This window comes from Tenrec ecaudatus, chromosome X, assembly GCF_050624435.1.
Source record: "Tenrec ecaudatus isolate mTenEca1 chromosome X, mTenEca1.hap1, whole genome shotgun sequence".
In the NCBI taxonomy this organism is placed as follows: domain Eukaryota; kingdom Metazoa; phylum Chordata; class Mammalia; order Afrosoricida; family Tenrecidae; genus Tenrec; species Tenrec ecaudatus.
The window spans coordinates 14,136,864-14,155,386 of NC_134548.1; the positions used below are offsets into that span (position 1 = coordinate 14,136,864).

An 18,523-nucleotide genomic window follows, 5' to 3' on the forward strand; every position below is an offset into this window, starting at 1 on the left:
CAAAAGGGGAGAAAGACGAAGTTTTCTCCTCCTGTAAAGGGTTATAGTATCAGAAACCCACAGGGACATTTCTACTCTGTAGTTTGGGGTCAGAATGCTAGGGATGGCAGTGAGTTTGAGCCTCTGAAACTGTGAGAAAACCTGTTTGTTAAAGCTATCCACCTGTTGTACTTCTGTTACAGTTGCACTAGATGTCTACGACACCTAGGGAGCGCAGTTCCACTCTGACACACAAGGGGTCACCATGGGTCAATGGACACTAACAGTACCCTTATTGTTCTTTGTCCAATACACCAGGCGATAACTTGTAGTGCTTTATAAGTGACAGACTTGGGGGTCAAACCATCCTAGTAAAAGAAGATATGCACAAATGATAAAAAAAACAGCAGCCAATTAGTGCAAACAAACATTTATTGTGAAATATTCATCCTACCCTTTATTAGGTATTACATCATCAAAGCACTTTGTGGCAATGAAAATAGCTTTTTTTTACCCCCTCTGATTCACCCAATATTCCATTAAAGCTGCAAAAAATGTGCAATCTGCTTGAAAAATAGGTTGCTCTTATTTATTCATTTGTGAAAAGTCAACAATTAAAAAAAGAAAACGATCCTAGCTTACAGGCTTCTAGAGCCGCTTTGTCGCCCCCTCTGCCCCACTACTCCCCGAAATAATTAACAAAGATAATTTGTTTTAAATGCCTTTTTATAAAACCAATGCACCTTCCCCCATATGATAATCCTAAAAATTTTAAAAAGCCATTCTTCACTTTCTGGGGAAAAAGGTGGCCAGCCGTTGTTTTTTGATGGGGAGCATGTGGATTTCCTGGGAGTTCACTTTCTTTAGCTTTATGTTCCGGTTCTTTACCGATTTCCTAAGGGGCTCTGTGTTTTCCATGGCCTCTTCGCCTTGGTTAGCGATGTCGTAGCCCTGCAGCATGGCGTCTTCTCTTTTGAAAGAGAAGTTTTTGGTGGACACGCCCGAGAGGCCTTTCATCTTGCCACAGAAGATGGCAGGCACAGCATCTTCGACAGAGACAATGACCTTGGCTGCCTGGGACTCACTAACAATCTCCATGCTATCTTCGGCCTTGAGCTCGCCACTGGTGTGCTTGGGCTGGCTCCGCATCTCGGGGACATCGTGAGTACTGATGCAGTTCTCCATCATGGTGGGAGCTGCGTGGGATGTAGCAATCGGGAAGGGCATTTCCATGCCACTGGGACGTTTCTCCATTGAGGGGTAGCCTGGGCTGCCCACTAACATGCGGCTGTCATATAGGGGCTCTGGGGGAGGCTCAACTTTCCGATGGGTTGCCAGCGATAGGTCTAGCACTGTATCTTCCTGGCAGGTTGGGGGACTGCCTTGGCTGCCCTTGAGCCAGGGCACCGACTTCATAGAGAGATCCAGGGCCTCATTCTCACTCCCCATCTTGATGACCGTGTGGCGGCTCAGCTGGAAATACTCTCTGGGGTGGAGGAAGTCAAAGGGTTTCAGTTCTTCCTTTTCCAGAGTGGTCTGGGGACCTTTAAAGGGGTGCAGGCTGAAGGAGGATGCTGGCTTGGGGAAACTGGGGCTGAACTTGGCTTCGGAACTCTGAGGCACTGGGATGGGGATGGGGATGGGGACCGGCACTGGCAGGGGCACGATCACAGGGTAGGGCACCAAGAGGGTGGCCGGTGGGACCAGCGGTGTCAAGGGGGAGTTAAAGGTCTGGGGGGACACAGAAGGATAGCCTGGAGGAGGCTGGCAGGGCGGGGGACCGAGAGCGCCCTGGGTGGGAAACAAATTCTGGAGCACAGCTTCAAAGGGCAGTGTGGGCTCTTGGGGCTGGCTGGGGAGCCTCAGGTCCAGGAGCTGAGGCTGTACCTCGGGGTCTTCGGCTCCCGGGAAGAGGTTGTTGTGGATGGCACTGGAGGAGCAGGGGCCCTCCTGCGGCAGGACCAGTGGGGAGTTGAGGTGCTGAAAGACATGCTGCTCCAGGACCACGGGCAGCTGAACCGGGCCTTGCGCGGTCATGACGTAGGTGGCATTGGCATTGGGGTTGAGCTCGGGTGCAGAGCTTCCTTCCACCTGCATGTGAATGGGCATCACCACCGGACTCTCCCCAAGGCACAGGGGCTGTAGCACGGTGGCTGCCACCTTCAGGGCCATGCCGCTCTGTGACTCGGCAGGGGGGTTGAGCATGGATGGGGCTGGCACGGTGACCAGGGCCTTCTTTACCAGGTCAGTGGAGTTGATGTTCCAGGCCTCGGTGGTGATCAGCTGGGCCATCCCATTCTCCAGTCTGTTATTGGCCAAGGCAGGAGGGGAGTCGGCCAAGTCCATGGCGAGGTTCTGGGCCTGTAGGTTGTCCATCACTTGGTGCTGAGCTCACTTGGCCTGCAACACAGAACACATCGTCTGAGTCCTCCTCAAGAGAATATTTATCATGGCCTTACGTGTGCTCGCCCCATCTTTAAAAAGTTTCCATATCTTAGTCAACCGGGGAGCACAACCCACCTCTCTCTGTATACATAGCCAGTATAGATGGGGTCTAATATATACACCCGCATCAGCAGCGGTGGGCAGAGAGCTCCAATTTAACAGACGATTATTTAACACAGATGATGTCACGAAGAAAGAACTAAGTGAGGTTAAACAAGAGTAGTTTTCAGTCAAATACTCAGCTTATATGGTTAAGCCTTCCACAAAAACAAAGTTGCATTCCATGTGGTAGTACGAGACACTTAAGATATGAGGAGATTTCATATGTTTCGGTTCAAATAAGCAGCCTAAAACTGCTTTCATGAGCTGGACAGTGTACAAACCCAAATGTGGTCCTGGTTGCCCCCTGTCTGCCACCTGCTGATGAAGTCCTCTTTGCTCCCAGCCAAAGGAAATGCCACCCCCTGGAGCAGGTTGATGAGGGCGAAGAATGACCCTTGGGCCCAGTTGGCATTGACCCCACCCCGACCCCAAAGCTGCTCTTCTGTTTTTGCCTCGCGGCTTCCCTGAACTTCTCTCCAGATGAGGGCTGGGGAGATGGAACCTTGGTGGGTAAAAGCAATCGTCAACGCTGTGAGAAGCATACTTGATGTCCAGGGTACCTCCCCAGACATCTGATTACCTCCGGAGAGACCAGAGGGCCTTGGCGTGTGCAGCCCTGGAGTTCGGATGGGGCTCAATGAGAAATAGACAGTCATCGGTTTTGCTGTCGGACCTAGTGAGGACTAGAGTCCTCTGGCCATCTCCTCTTCTCCTCCACCTCCATGTCACGCACACAGGCTCCGACTGCTGATGGAGAGAGGCAGCTCAGAGCACCACTGACTTGGAAACAAACAAACTCGGCCCGGCTACAGGAAGACAGCTTGAACAAAAGAACAACTCCGGCAAGACTGCCAGCCTCTCCGAACGTGTCAGATGCACAGAGCCAGGAGTTTCTGTGAAGCAGAAGGAACGGAGGGAGGGAATGAGCAGGATGCTGTGCACACAACTTGGTGGAGAATGCCTGACAGATGATGCTCTTGGCAGGGTGCGTGGCAATGCCTCTCAGGAAGACTCTGGGAGCATGGCTCCCTATGGGTACAGTGCCTCTGGGAGCCACAACAGGCCCAATATCCCCCTGCTTACCAAGAACCCCCCACCCCGTGGGCAGGCAGCAGGGAGGTTCCCCATCCGCAGGGAGGTTACGGGGGCTTGTCCCAGCCTAACGGATTGGGTCTTCCCAAAGACGAGTGCTCCCTGACCCAGCCCAGAAAGCGGGAATGCCTCTAACAGCACACATTCCTTCCTTTGTTTGCCTGTCCAGCAAATAGACGTGTCAGCACTTTGTTGGGGGCTGGAGACGCTCTCAAGAGTGGGACCCGCGAAGTTCTTGCTTTTGCGAAGATTCATCTAGTGCGGGCACGTGCCTTCGATGAGAGAGATTTGGTTAGCACGAGAAGGCACCAAAGGTATATCTGGGTAGGGATCACACCAGCAAGACAAAGCTTTGTCGGCCACTACCACATAGCCCTGAGGACCTCAACAATGGGGCTTTTCAGCAGTGACCAGAGCCCTCAAGGTGGGGTAAGCTGGGTGAGGCTGGTGAGGACAAGGGCAGCAATGGCCACAGAAGGCTCTGGTGGCCATCCATGCCAAGCGAAGGCAGCCCGGCCCCAGAGGTCAGTGGGAAAAATCAGGACCTGTTCTGTATCATCTTTGGACTTCCTGTGACTGTAGGATGCTCAAGCTTCTGGATGCTTCTCGACCTCCACCCGCAGCCAACCTTCAGTTTGGGTGCCAACTCCATCCCTGTCTCCACCGGCCAAGCCTTGCTCCCTTCCCTGCCCAGCCACAACCCTCCTGCTCACAGTTAGAAACAGGCACCTCTTGCAGACAGCACGGTTTACAACTGGCTGAGCATTCCCTATATTCCAGCCCCACCCACTGAGCGCTTTCCATGGACAATCTCACTCAATCCATGCAACATCTCCTCATGTTACTGATGAGAAAACGGATTCCACTGGAAGCTTAAGTCGCTATTTAAGGTTCCAGGAAGGTGGGAGGACATCCCTGGTTTGATCCCAGACTCCTCCTGGGTGGGAGGTGGGGAGCCCCCACCTCCATACCCTCCCCAGTCTCTCATCCACCCCAGTGTATGTGAAGTGGCCTCAGAAGTGTGCACGGGAGAGCACTGGGGGTCAGATTCTTGGAAAGTGGCAACCGTGACTTTTCCCGCAAATGTGCTGAAACCATTTGTTTCGTTTGGGGTCCCCACTAGGAGTCTCCTCTGCCTTCCTCACTGGGAAAGATGTTGAAGGATCACCAGAGTTCCTGTACCTTAGCATGCAGCCCCAAGTGGCCATAGGTGATACCTACTTCCAGCTTACCCCCACCCCTAGCCTGCCTTCCTGAGGCAGATGTCACGTGGGTGGGAGGACCCATCACCCCCACGAGTTACAGGGAGGCAGATAGATCCCCGCAGGTGTCTCCGGGCCTCTGGGAAGAGAGTCGGGGCCAGCTGGAAAGCAGGCCCTGCTGGGATGTAGTCCTGAAGCAAAAGGAAAGGGCAGCCTGGGCCCAGAGACTCACTTTTGCCTCCTTGGACCTGATAGCTTTGGACCTGCCTGACTCCCCAGCTGACCTGGATGGAAAGCCTGTGGAGACAAGCAGGGCACCTCTTCCACCATTGACAAAGCACCGTGGCCCAACAGGAGTGACACGAGACCCGAGGAAGCAGAGGAGCCCCCCCTACTTCATCATACCCCCATTGATGTCCTCCGGTCTCTGCACCGCCTCCCCATTGCTATCCAACCAAACCGCAGACCCCCCTTGAACTCGGAGTCCACAGCCAGCGCCGCCACGCAGGAGCCAGCCCTGGAAGCCGCAGCGCTGCCCTGAGAATACAAACCCACTAATGAAGTGCAAGCTCAAAGGGCAACTCTCTTTCCCAGAGGATGAGCTGAGAAGGCAGCTAATGACTGGAGAGAAGGTGGCAGCCCATCCTCCTCCCTCCACAGTAAAGCTGCTTATTAGCGGGGATAAGGGGTGGGCTAGGGAACCTCTTCAAACCAATGAGTGTCACAAGAGCCACCGACAAAGCCTCACACCAAGTGGGCGTGATTTCATCAGAGCATGTTTTGTTTGGGTTTTACAAAACATTTTCTCATGGGTTTAAAGGAGGTCACGCTTTCCTCCTCCGCCCCATGAGCATGGGAGGTGGGGGGGGGACAAGCAATCTGGGTATGTGGGTCACCTTCCTCTCCTCCTTCCCCCGGCTGACTGATGGGACTGGCGAACTGGGGAAGAGGGGTGACCCGGACGGCTGCCATCTCTCCCTTGGGAGGGCCTGGAGGGAGGCCGAAAGGAAGCCAGGAAGGGAGGCTGCCATACCGGGCAGATGCAGCCTTGATGAGGAGCACGGGCTCGCAGCTGGATAACCCTGCGCCCACAGGAAACCCAAAGACGGCACCCAACGTGTCCTGGCGTCTTCCACTGAGGAGTCTCAGGACCAGCGTGAATTCAGAACCAGAACTTTCTCTGATCATGGCGGTCCTTGTCCTCACCGGCCTCATTCAGATTTCCTCTGGCTTGCTCTCTCTCCTCCTGGAGAAAAGCCAGGCCCTTCTAAGAGACAGGGGAGTCACACCTGGGCTGGATAGGGCTGGGGTGGGGGCAGGGAGTCTCAGGGTTCAGGGCAGATGGGCAGGGACTGTCTGGGGCAAGATCTGGTCTTGGATAATTCATTGTGGGGCCATAGAAGGGCTACTTGTTCCCCCTTGTCTAATTTTGACAAAAATCTAATTATCCCAAACTCCAATGCTCTATAGTTGCGGTTCTCAACCTGTGGGTCAAACGACCCCTTCACAGGGGTCTCAGAAAACACGAAAATATTTTACAATATATAATTACATATTTTTTGTGATTATTCACTATGCTTTAATTATGTTCAACTGGTAACGATAAAAATACGTCCCGCACATCAGATATTTACACGAAGGTTCATAACAGTAGCCAAATGACAGTGAAGTAGCAACAAAAATGTCGTGGTTGGGGGGTCGGTACTACATGAGGAGCTGTATGAAAGGGTCGTGGCATGAGGAAGGCAGAGAACCACTGCTCTACCGGCTCTGCTTTCACTCAGCCAGTTCTGCTCATCTGCCCTCTGAGATAGCTTCCTGCCCCCACTCTGCTCCCTCAGGGCCTCCACTTGCCCTAGTCTCATCCCCATCCTTCTATCCCATCCTGGGATTGCATATTGTTTCTGCACAAGGACAGGCCATCTCATTTCCTCATCATTGCATCCCAGTTCACTGGTGGCGTAGTCGTTACTCATTGGGATGTTACCCTCAAGGTCAGCAGTTCAAAACCAACAGCCACTCTGTGGAAGAAAGACAGGGATTTCTATTCCTTTACCATCTCAGAGACTCACAGGAGTGGTTCTCCTTTGTCCTATAGGGTCGCTATGAGTTGGCATCGACTCGATGGTAGTGAGTTTTGAGTGACCTGGGCAAGGTAGTTGGTGAAGAGAAGTTGCTTTGGAAGTCTTTCTGAACGAATGGATGACTACCACAGCCTTTGGAGTCTGGTGCTTTCATCCTCAGCTTCTTGTCACAGCCCCTCCCCCCTGCCCCCCCCACCATTTATAGTCACGTGGTATATCACTGCTGGAAGGGACATTAAAGAATTACAGTATTTCTAACCATTTCCTGATAGTCTCCCCCCCCCCCAACAGATGAAAATAAACGAGACCTAGGAAGGCCAGTTATTACAGAGATCACCACAGCTCTATTACAGAAAGAGTAGAAGGCCAGGCCCACTGGGACCATGGGAGGGGCAGTGAGGTGAACCCCCCTCCCTCCCTCCCTCTGGCCTATGGGAAACTCGGATAAAGCCACAGACAGGGACATGAAAAGCTCGAGGAAGGGAGGGTAGGAATGAATTCATCTTGGGTTCCTGTGTTGTTTTATTCACACTCTTAGAAACAGGAAGTTACAGGAAAATGGTATTTGCACTGTTTTCCACTTGAAGAGTTATGCTGATAAGAAGAAGCTGACCTTGGGCCCCAAACCCCATTGGTTGGTTAGTGACCTGCCCTGCCCAGTGCCTACTTCTTAATGAGGCCTTGCCCAGCCCCTCTGCCTCTGAAACCTTCCCCTTGGAGAGTCTTATAGAAGGCCTGCAGTTCACTCCACTGAGGAGCATTTCATAATGATGACTCATCTCCGACTTAATTTACAAAGTGAAAACATTTGACCGTTCAGATAATTCAGACTATTGTCTAGGTCCTAGAGTCCATCTGGTTCCTCATTGTGGACAGTTAACAGCCAGTCTCTCTCTCTCTCTCTCTCTCTCTCTCTCTCTCTCTCTCTCTCTCTCTCTCTCTCACACACACACACACACACACAAAACAAACAAACAAATAAATAAATAGGCCTGATACCTTCACCCCCAATGCCTTCAGCCACAGACTAGGGGTCGCAGTCCTGGTGGAGTATCTACACTCCCTGAAGACCGGTCTCCGCACCATCTGCCCCTAAAGTAAGCGCTGAAAGGCATTGTGCCTACCATACTGACTTAGGTTCCTGGAACCACCTCGGACCAAGCCTGGCTCCTGAGTTGTGAATTCCAACAGAAGTTCTAGGGCATGCTGGGAGCTCCCTCTCAACAGCCCACATCACCTTCTAGAACTTGGCCTAATTGTATTTTATGAAGTGAAAGCATTTGCTCGACATGAGTCCCTTGGAACCGAGGGCCCGGTGTCCCTCAGGAAATGTAGAACTGGATACCTGTGGGGCCATTGGGGAAAAGGTTTTCCACCACATAGAAACTCAAGCCAGGGGGCCAAGGCTTGCTCTGGTGCCCTAGGAGGAAGGTGGGACTCCCTGAGTGAGGTCACTGAGGAGATTCCCTCAGCCTTACAGGAACTGACTCCAGTGAGCTGACCTGGATGAGGCCAGATCCCACCTCCTGCACTAGTAAGCTCTAGTGCAGGCCTCAACATCTCTGTGCCAGTTCAGGCCCTGAGGATACCTCTTCGGCCCCAACAAGCTGCAGATGTGGTCTGCTCTCCTCTTCCAAGGCTCTTAGCCTCCTCTCGGTTTTTCTATCAAGATAAATTTCTCTAAAACATTAATATATGTATTATATATATGAAATTACTTCAAGATATGTATTTTCCAATTGTAAATATCAATAACGCTGTTTTCTGTGGAGCCTATAAGCAGCGAGAAGAGTCCTGGTGGAATAGTCCGCAAAGGCAGTACTTCAAAACCACCAGCCACCCCTCTGGAGAAAGATGAGACTCTCTACTCCCAAAATATTTACTATCTTGGACACCCCCCCCCCCAGGGGAGGCAGTTCTAACCTTTCCTATAGGGTCGCTATGAGTTGAAGTTGACTGGATGACCATGAGTTTGGTTTTATAGGCAGCTATCAGTTACTTCAGGTCAAAATTGGGTTGTCAATTGAGCCCAGCCAGAAGCTCCGTGGGACAAAGACGTGGCAGTCGGCTTTGGTAGAGACAGCAGTCTTGGAAACTCTCTGGGCAGTTCCACTCTGCCCTCCTGGGTTGCTGTGAGTTGGAATTGACTTCATGACAAAGGGGAGTTGCTCAAAACAGCATCCCCTGGAAGTTGTCTGGACATGTAGATTCTCAGGCCACAGCCTAGACCTGCTAAACCCAAGCCTGCATTTCAGCAGCATTGACCAGGGACTTCAAGTGCACATCAAGGTCTGAGACCTGAACTAGCACCCATTCTGAAGCTTGGCTGCACAATAGAACTGCTTTGGGGCTTTCAAGTTTATTGATGATGGGGGCCACTCCCAAGATTCTGATTTCAATTGTCTGGGGTTCAGCCCAGGCATTGGGGTTGTGGAATATTCCCATGGTGTTTCTCATGTGCAGTTCGCATCTCAGCAACTGCTGATTCCTTCCCCGGAAAGATGAGAGCCATCATCACCTTGAACTCCCTCACCTTCCCTCTCTACCACCTCTCCTCTTGTGGGGAGTTATACAATCATTTGTCAATTTGAAAAGAATTAAGAGTGAATGGGTGGGGGTTAACCTGTCAATCACGTTGAGGCCTCTGTGTGAGCATGGTCTTTTCCTGAGAATTCTGGAAACTCCATTATTCCTCCTTGGAGGTAGGAGATGCTCTTTATCTCTGCTAACTCCCCGGGAGACATTGCACCTGATAAGACATGCTAGCACCCTAATCTAGAGCCTGAGCTGGAGAAGCAACGTGGAGAACCCTGTCAGCACTGAGATGCCATTGAATCCAAAGACTTTCTACCCACTGGCCTGTGATCATCCTGCATTTGGCATCATTGCATGTGTTTCATGAGTCTGAAGACTTTATAGATCTGTATCAGACATATGGGCTAATATTGGACTTGATCTGAACTGGGCTGGGAAGTTTCTTTAATGCCCAGTTACTCTTTATATAAAGCTCTTTCTTATACCCATACGAGGGTCTATGAATTTGTTTCTCTAGTCTACCTGGACTCACACAAAACAGCTTCTCTCTACATTCTCCTTGCCTCAGGAGGAGCTCAAAAGATTCTGGCTGACTCCCAGGGACCTCTGCGAGAAACCTGCCCCTCTGCCAATGCCATCCAACCTTGAGTCCATTTTCTGATTCTGAGTCAGTTCTTAAACGACATCCTCAATGATTGATCTGATCCTGTATACAAATCGCCAGCCACACACTATGCGCCAAAGGAGAAAAGCATCATTTTTGTCTTTTAATGCAACATGCCGGGACCTGAGCTGCACCAAACATCTAAGAAGTAATTCCAACTGTGTAAAAAAAAAAAAAAAAGGTTTTTCTCTTCCCGCAGGATGTAATAATTGTCAATTACTTGCCCCAGCGAGTAAATTTTCTAAGCTTTAAACATCGGCACTGGACCTTTCTCCCGAAGCTGTGAACATAATGACCACAGATTGGTTAAAATGTACAGAAGACACCACATAAGTTGCTCGCCTTCTGGTAGGTTGCCTTTTCCATCCCAAGGTACACACTGCCCTCCAAAAGGAATACAACCACTCCAATCAGTTTTTGAAATGAGTTCCCCAAAGTGTTAAAGCATCTATTGGAGCAGCCATGGCCATGTGACTGCGACTGGCTCCAACCTTCATAAAGATGGGGGTGAGCAGAGGAGCGGGATAAAGTTCTTCCTAAGCAGCCCGAGTCTGAATCTTAGCTCTGACCTGATCTGGTCATGGATCTTTCTGTGAGAGGTGGCGGGAACATGGTAAACTAGCCTTGGACATCAGAGTACTCTAAGGTCTCCCGGAGGCGGCAGGCTGACGTCATCTGTGGGTGTGGCATGAAACGTTCCTTTCTGTTCCGCCTATCAGCTCATCCATCCTTGCTGGGCCCATTTCCGCCCCCTCCCCTCATTTTATATACACCAGGATTGTCAACCTGGCCGCCCGCGGGCCACATGCGACCCTTGAAGTTTGTTTGTTTGTTTGTTTTTGTGGCCTGTGATACTCTGAAATAAAATGAAATAGAAAAAATGTTAGGAAGAAAATAGCGCTTAGGAGAGTTCGAGGCAATACCTTACACACAATTCCCTCGTTAACCCTTTAACCACTGAAGACGTGGCCCAGTGCCTCTTCTGGGGGGCCTGTGGACATGCCTAAACACGCTACTCTCACGTAATGTAAACAGATCCCAACACCAAAAAGGTTAAAAAGAGCACTCTGGGTTGTGCTGTTATAAATCATACCTAGCGGCAGCGCTAGTTACCATGTTTAGAGGGAAGTTGTTGTGTGAGCAGCTATTTCCGTCATGAAATGAAATAAAAAGGCATATAGATCAAGATTAACTGATAAACATCAATCTGCCTTAATGAAGATTATCTGTTCTCAGTCTTTGAATCCAGATATTGGAAAACTAGTAGGAGGAAAGCGCTGGCAAGTTTTGGGTAAAAAAGAATAATTTTAGTTTTATAAATACATAAAATAAAATAAATGTTTAAATAAAAGCAATTATATAGTGATTTAATTATCCTATCCATATTTCTGATCCTCACTTCAAAATATAAATTTAACAAAATGTGTAAGTGTGATATGGCCTGCATGAATCTTGCCTACTGCACCAATTGGCCCGAGTTTTAATTGAGTTGGACACCCCTGATATACAGCAAGAGGACTTCAAAAGGTTTAGGGAAAACAGCTAAAATATAGGGGACTTTTCCCAGGAACATTTGGAAGCCCCCCTTAATATATGCCATCAAGAAGCAGCTGTCCTCTTTCCTTACGGCCATCGAGTCGCTACCAACTCATAGCAACCCTGTAGGACAGGGTAAAACTGGCTCTGTGGGTTTTTGAGACTGTGACTCTTCACAGCAATGGAAAACATCGTCTTTCTCCCTTGGGGCAGCTGGTGGTTTCGAAGTATTGACCTTGGGGATTGCAGCCTAACACCTCACCACAGAGCCACCAGGGCTCCAGATAAATAGAGAGGACTTGTAAATAATTGGATAATAAATAACTATAAAGCTCTTAAGGGAATGTTCAATTTTTTTCCTGTTAGGACTGAAAGAGTGAAAAAATATTACAGTTCATCAGGAGTGATGACATTCTCAAGGCCCAGTGAGACTTCTAAACTTCTCATGCCTGAATAAGTCATAAAGTCACCAGCGCCACCACCACACTTCAATTTTTCAGACAAGAAAGCTGAGGCTCGAAAGTTAAAGTCCTTGTAACAAGGTCACATAGCATCCCCTCACCCCCAGACCTCCCTCCTCCCACACCACATTCTCTCAACTCATAGTCTCAGAGGCACATTCCAGGGGATGCTGAGGGACAGCTGGGTCTCACATGCTGTCATTGGGATCCGCAGAATCAGGTAGCTGGGAGTTCCGAAAGGGTCCCTTGCTACATCTCTATTATAACCGGCGTCAAACACCAAAAGGTATGGAATGGTTCTAACCCATAAACTCACTCCAAAGGGTTCGATGGGTGAGGAGACTGGTTAGAGAGAAAGAGAGAGAGAGAGGAGAGAGGAGAGAGGAGAGAGGAGAGAGGAGAGAGGAGAGAGAGAGAGAGAGAGAGAGAGAGAGAGAGAGAGAGAGAGAGAGAGAGAGAGAGAGAAGAAATACACCCTAGAATCAGTGAAGTAGAAGAGATGAGATTCAAGACATATGGGGATGTTTCATGGCTGTGGGGAATTCGTTTGATGTCCCTGAGATGGTTTTCCTTTATCTATAACATGAGCTATTTCTGGAAAGTCACCCCAGGCGGCCCATGAGAATGGGCTGGCTAGGCAGGATTCAAACCAGGCCCCTGGGAAATGGTCTAGGAAGAATGGAAGGGACTATGAGGATGGGCAAGGTGTGGCTGATCAAGGAAAATTGGAGGGAGGGAGGAGACTGAACAAAGCATGAGCAACAGCAAGTGGGTGGGGGGGTGGGTAAATGGAAAGTGTAACGGTATTCCTGTTGATTTCATTTCTTGAGATGGGGTGTGTAATACACATATATAGGATTCTTTAACCACCCCCTCCCGCCCAGCCCCGACAAAATTTAAGCCCTCTAGATTACTTATGCCTGAAATCTTAATAGTGGTTTGAGTGAATTAAAAACAAGACCCAAAAAAAAGGGGAGAAAAAATAAAATTGAAATGGACTTGGAATCTTTAGTGACAAATAAGTTCATCTCAAACCAAAAAGAGAAGAAAGGAGCAGACAGAACGGCAGAACCGGCTTGGGAGATCTTCTTGGCCTACTTCCCTGTACATCTTGGTGCCACAGTGGTTATGGGTTGGGCTGTGACCATCATGGTTGGCAGTTCAAAATCCAGCAGGTCTGTGGGAGAAAGACTCGCTTTCTCCTCCTGTCAACAGTTACAGTCTTTGAACCCCACAGTCAGTGCTGGTTGCCTGGAGGGCAGTGAGTTTGGTTCGGTTCCATGACCACTGAGGCTTTGCTTCCTCTCCTCCCAACTGCCCCTGTAGGGGGCTGGGGGAAGCAGTTGTCATGGAAACCAAACGTGGTGAAGAGCAAGAGAGAGGTTGGGGAACACGTAGTGACTTCTTACCCAAGACGAGGGAGAGGCAAGGTGAGCAGGAAAAGAGACAGAATGGAAACCTGCGGCTTCCTTCAGAGGACGGGTTGTCCCTCTTTGGACCAAACTCCCCACAGCAGGGTAAGCGTGTGGTAGAAGACATCACAGCAACGATGAAGAATCTAATGCATGCCAAACACAACTACTAAGTGGTCTCTCTGCAGGTCTCAGATTATGCCTGGGCCTCACCAAGGACTCAGAAAAACATTAAAGCTCAGAGAGCGTCTGACCTTGAGTTTTCATTGCGTTTTACCACAACACCAGAGCTGTGAGACTGGTGGGAAGAGTCCCATGGGATTTCCCTGGTGCCTTTCTCACCTAGAATGAAAATGTGAGGTAACTTGGCTTTTAGAATTCCAGTTAAGAAAGTCTTAACTACTTCTATCCTGTCCACAGAGGCCCTAATGGAGGTCCTGGGCCTGAGTGAAGGCTTACAGCCACGCTGGACTCTTATCCGTTCATTTATTCATTCCTTATCAAGATGCTGTGGGCCAGACATGCATTTCCTCTCCCTCCACCCTGATACGGTTTCTCCACGTTCCTCTCTTTCTTGACTCAATACCCAAGGTGCTAACCAAGTCTGTTTTCAACCAGGATTGTCGGCTCCTCACAGGGCTGCCTCCTGGCCCCCCTCGCTGACACAGGTAAAGGGGTAAGTCTCTCGAGGCAGAATGCCAGTCTCCGAACAGCTGTGGGGAGTTAATTCTACTGTAGAGAAGAAAGGCGTATTGTTCAGAAAGGGCTGACTCAGCACTTAGAGGCACGACGTCCCCTCCTCAAGTCTTGGTCGGCCTCAGGGCCAGGCGGAAGACACATGGGAGGGAATCCTGAAGGGAATCCACAACAGGAGACAGTCACGTGGACCGTGGACTAGGAGGTTCAGTGAGTGTCCTTTCTGCCTTCTGCCGAAGCACCAAAGCCTTCCGCTCAACACCCAGCACCCGAAACACCACCAGATGCTGGTGCCAGAGCGGCCACCTTGTTCAGGAGGACAGGGTCCATCTAAGGTCTTGGGCCAGGGTCTTCCAAACTCCCTGCCATCGCAACCCTATAGGACAGGGTCAAATCGCTCCGGCGAGTTTCCAAGATGGTAATCCGCCATGAGAGTAGAAAACCCGGCCTTTTCCCTCTGTGACTGGCTGGTGGTTTCAAACTGCTGACGCTCCTCCCTCCGGCCAGGGTCTAGCATTTTAAAATGTTAGGATTTAGGAAAGTTTTGGGTTTTATTTTCCGGGCAGCTACAGCAAAAACTCTTACATTTAGAATAAGGAGTTGGGGGGAAATACTCTCTCTGGGCGAGAGAACACTTCTAATTCGATTGAGACATGAAGGTTACATTTTTGTTCTGGGAAAAGGACTGTTTGGGGTCTTCAAGGGACCCCTTCGAAGGGACAGTGGAAGGAAAGGGTATAGATTACTGAAGTATAAAGGACCAGAGTTTACATGTTGCCCTTCTGCTCCTCCTGGGTGCTGGGCTCCACTGCCTCTGTGAGAATTTTCAGGAACACACACTTGGAGTCCAGACCATACTGGGTTCAAATTTCAGCTCAGCCTAAGGTTCCTAGTAATATGGCCCTGAACAATTTAGTTCTAAGCCTCAGTTTCCTTCTGTGTAAAATGGGATTTAAGGAAGCCAAATGCTATGTGCTGAAAACAAGATGATCTAGGCACGTGCTTAACACATGGAAAGTGCTCAATAAATGCTTGTCATCACGCTCCTTGTCATCAGTTTTTCCATTTCATCCTTCCTATCATAGCTGCTGTCATTATCATCATCATCAATTTTTCTCCATTCTCTTTGTCATTGCCGCTGTCATCATCATGGCCATTTTATCGGGTTCACAGCCACGGGCCACATTTCCTCTGAGCATCTGGGATAGCGTTACACATGCCCCCCACACTCCCTTTTCATCTGGGTGCGTTGGTACAGTCGTCTCCAAAGGTGCGGCCCTGTTTCTTTAAAGGGTGTTTTAAATGACTGCTATGCCTGATGATGAGGCCTCCACGCCAGCCCGCAAAACCCGACCAACCTCCCCGCAAACAGCTGAAAGATTAGACATTTGAAGTTAAAACAACATGCAACACCATTGCGATCTTAGAAATTAAACACAGTGAGAAGCAATTCCATTTACCATTCCGGCTGGAAGGCTGGGGAGAAAGAAGACATGGCTATCATCTCGCGTAGCTTGAGTGTGGATGTGTGAGAACTTCCAGTGGTTCTGAAGTGACCAGTGATCGTTCTTATGCATCATGTAGATCCTATAAGGTCCCGCCTACTTGACATGAGGACCTAAGTAGCCCTCCTCTCCTAATTATCAAAGTGATGGGGGTCATTTTTCTCACTCATAAGAGGAACCACAAATAAGAAATTGGTGGACGAGGAGATAATGAGAAGAATAAGGAGAGAGAAACAAGATTTTCTGAAGTAATTAGGCAAGAGTTGAAGGAGTGAATGGGGGAAGAGGGGATTTCAAAGTATAACAAAGGATAGTTCTAGAAGGCACATTATTATGTTTTTAAAACATTTTATTAGGGACTCATACAACGCTTATCACAATCCATACGTACATCAATTGTATAAAGCACATCTGTGCATTCCTTGCCCTCATCATTTTCAAAGCATTTGCTCTCCACTTAAGCCCTTTGCATCAAGTCCTCTTTTTTCCTCTCCCTCCCCGCTCCCCTCTCCCTCATGAGCCCTTGATAATTTATAAATTATTAGTTTGTCATATCTTGCCCTGTGCGGTGTCTCCCTTCACCCCCTGGCACAATATTATAATAACATTTGCAAAGACCTGGAATTTAGAAAACCCAAAGGGAGGAACATACTTAGCATTTCTCAAGCTGAAGGATTGAAGAAAAACCCCAAGCTGTCAGTTGCAATCTGGAAGGATCTATGAGCGAAGTATTGAACGATACCGGAAGAATCGAAAAAAGATGGAAGGTACACAGTCCCTGTACCAGAAAGAATTCGTTGATGTTCACTCATTTCAAGAGTTAGCATATGATCAAGAACTGAAAGCACTGAAAGAAGAAGTCCAAGCTCTAACCGGACTGTTCTTTAGAAGCGAGGCTGGCAAGACTTGGTCTCATGCACTTTGGACATGTTATCAGGTGGAACTGGTCCCTGGAGAAGGACATCCTGCTCAGTAAAGTGAGGATCAATGGGAAAGAGGAAGGCCCTCAATGAGATGGATTGACACAGTGGCTGCAGCAATGGGCTCCAACAGCAAAGAGTGCTAGGATCATGTTTCCTTCTGTTGTACATAGGGTCGCTATGAACTCGATAGAGCACGACAACAATAACAACAATGTAAGTCCAAATGATAAAGAGATTGTTCAGCTGGAAGAGGTAAAACAGAGAAACCGGAGAGGTCAAAGGAGCCTAAAACAAGGAAAGAGGATTCCTGGTGATACGTCGCGCTATACATTGGGCTGCTAACCACAAAGTTAGCAGTTCAGAAGCACCAGCCATTCAATCCATGGGAGAAATATGAGATTTTCCATTCCCATATAGATTTATCGTCTCAGAAACCCACCAGGGTAGTTTTACGCTCTCCTATAGGGTCAGTATCCATCAGAATTGACTGGATGGTGGCTAGTTTGAATTTTTGGAGGCTGTAATGGCAACAGTGAGGCCAAACTATTGACCTGGCCAGGGGATGCTATTGAGTGACAACAGCGGATGCTATTGAGTGACAATGCTATTGAGTGACAACAGTCCAGGGTGGTGTAGGGAGAGGTGGGACTGAAACTTCTCAGACTATAAATCTTTAGGAAAGCAGACTGCCTCATCGTTCTCCTGTGGAGCAGCTGGCGGGTTTGAACTACTGACTTTGCAGCCTGATATTTAACCAAGTGTACTACCAAGACAATCCTATAACACTCAGTACCATGGAGTCGATGCTGACTCATAGTGACCCCTATAGACTCAAGGTAATATTGTCCCTGTGGGTTTCTGAGACTGTAGCTCTTTACGGGAGTAGAAAGCCTCATCTTTCACCCTTGGTGTTTGGCCAGTGTTTTCAAACTACTGACATTGTGGATCCCTGCCCAGCTCACAACCACTATGCCACCAGGGCTCCCTTAGACAGTCCTACAGAGGCACGTAAAAAGGCAAGCCAAAATTGTGGAGAGATTCGCCAGTGCTTTCAAAATCAGCAAGCACATTCATTTGTGACATGGTTGAAATACCTGTCAGCCCTTGGGAAAATTGTAAACGTTTCCTCTAGTTTCCGTGCCTGCTCTTCAGGTTTTCCTCCCCCTGCTCTCCCTTGGATAGTTAGCAATCCATTTCTTTCATACAAATTGGGTTTTCAGAAACATGTTGATGAACTCATTCACACTGTGGTGTCTGATTGATACAATTCAGGCATTGTGCTTTCTTTGCTGGCATAATAAGCATAATTCAGTCATTGATAAAACTCTAGACAAAGAAATGAAACTTTAATTGGAGAATTTCAGACACTGATTATGACAAGGAAACTTCCTAACCATGTTGAGATTTTTCCATGGAAATAAGAGCCTATAACCACGACTAAGTTTCTAGGCTCTATTAAAAGGCAGTTGAAAAAATTTTAAAGGCAGTGGTGGGAGTGGGTGTATGTGTGACATCTCAATCCTTAAGCATCAGAATTAATGCGATGAATTAATTCCCTTCGGAAAAGAAGTGAACATGAGTTAATTATTCATTCCTTTATAGATTCACCCAACATACCCCTCATGAGTGGTACTATTAGTTAATAGTGGGGCTGCTAACCACACGATGCGAGGAACCAGTGACATGACATCACACAGGTGCACTTAAACTCAGCCAATGAGGTCAGCCAATACCCTCAACCACGCCTCCCCAGCCAGTAGGGATAGGAGGGGATAAGTATGTTCCTCATGAATATGCATCTCCTGGCTAGAGAGCTGCAGTGTCCAAGCTTGTCCTTAGTTTATGACCTGGCTACTTTCTGAATCTACAAGTCTCTCTCTCTCTCTC

General features: G+C 48.8%; 1 protein-coding gene across 2 annotated transcripts in view; it reads right to left on the reverse strand.

Annotated features, from left to right (window-relative positions):
- Positions 1 to 393: 393 nt before the first annotated feature.
- Positions 394 to 18,523, reverse strand: part of RAI2 (retinoic acid induced 2) — an 82,084-nt gene continuing 63,954 nt past the window's right edge. For both annotated transcript variants that reach the window (XM_075538697.1, XM_075538696.1), the window contains exon 2: positions 394 to 2,379. In XM_075538697.1, coding sequence (XP_075394812.1) covers positions 766 to 2,355 — 1,590 coding nt within the window. In that variant the 5' untranslated portion in view covers positions 2,356 to 2,379 and the 3' untranslated portion in view covers positions 394 to 765. The remainder of the gene's footprint in view (positions 2,380 to 18,523) is intronic.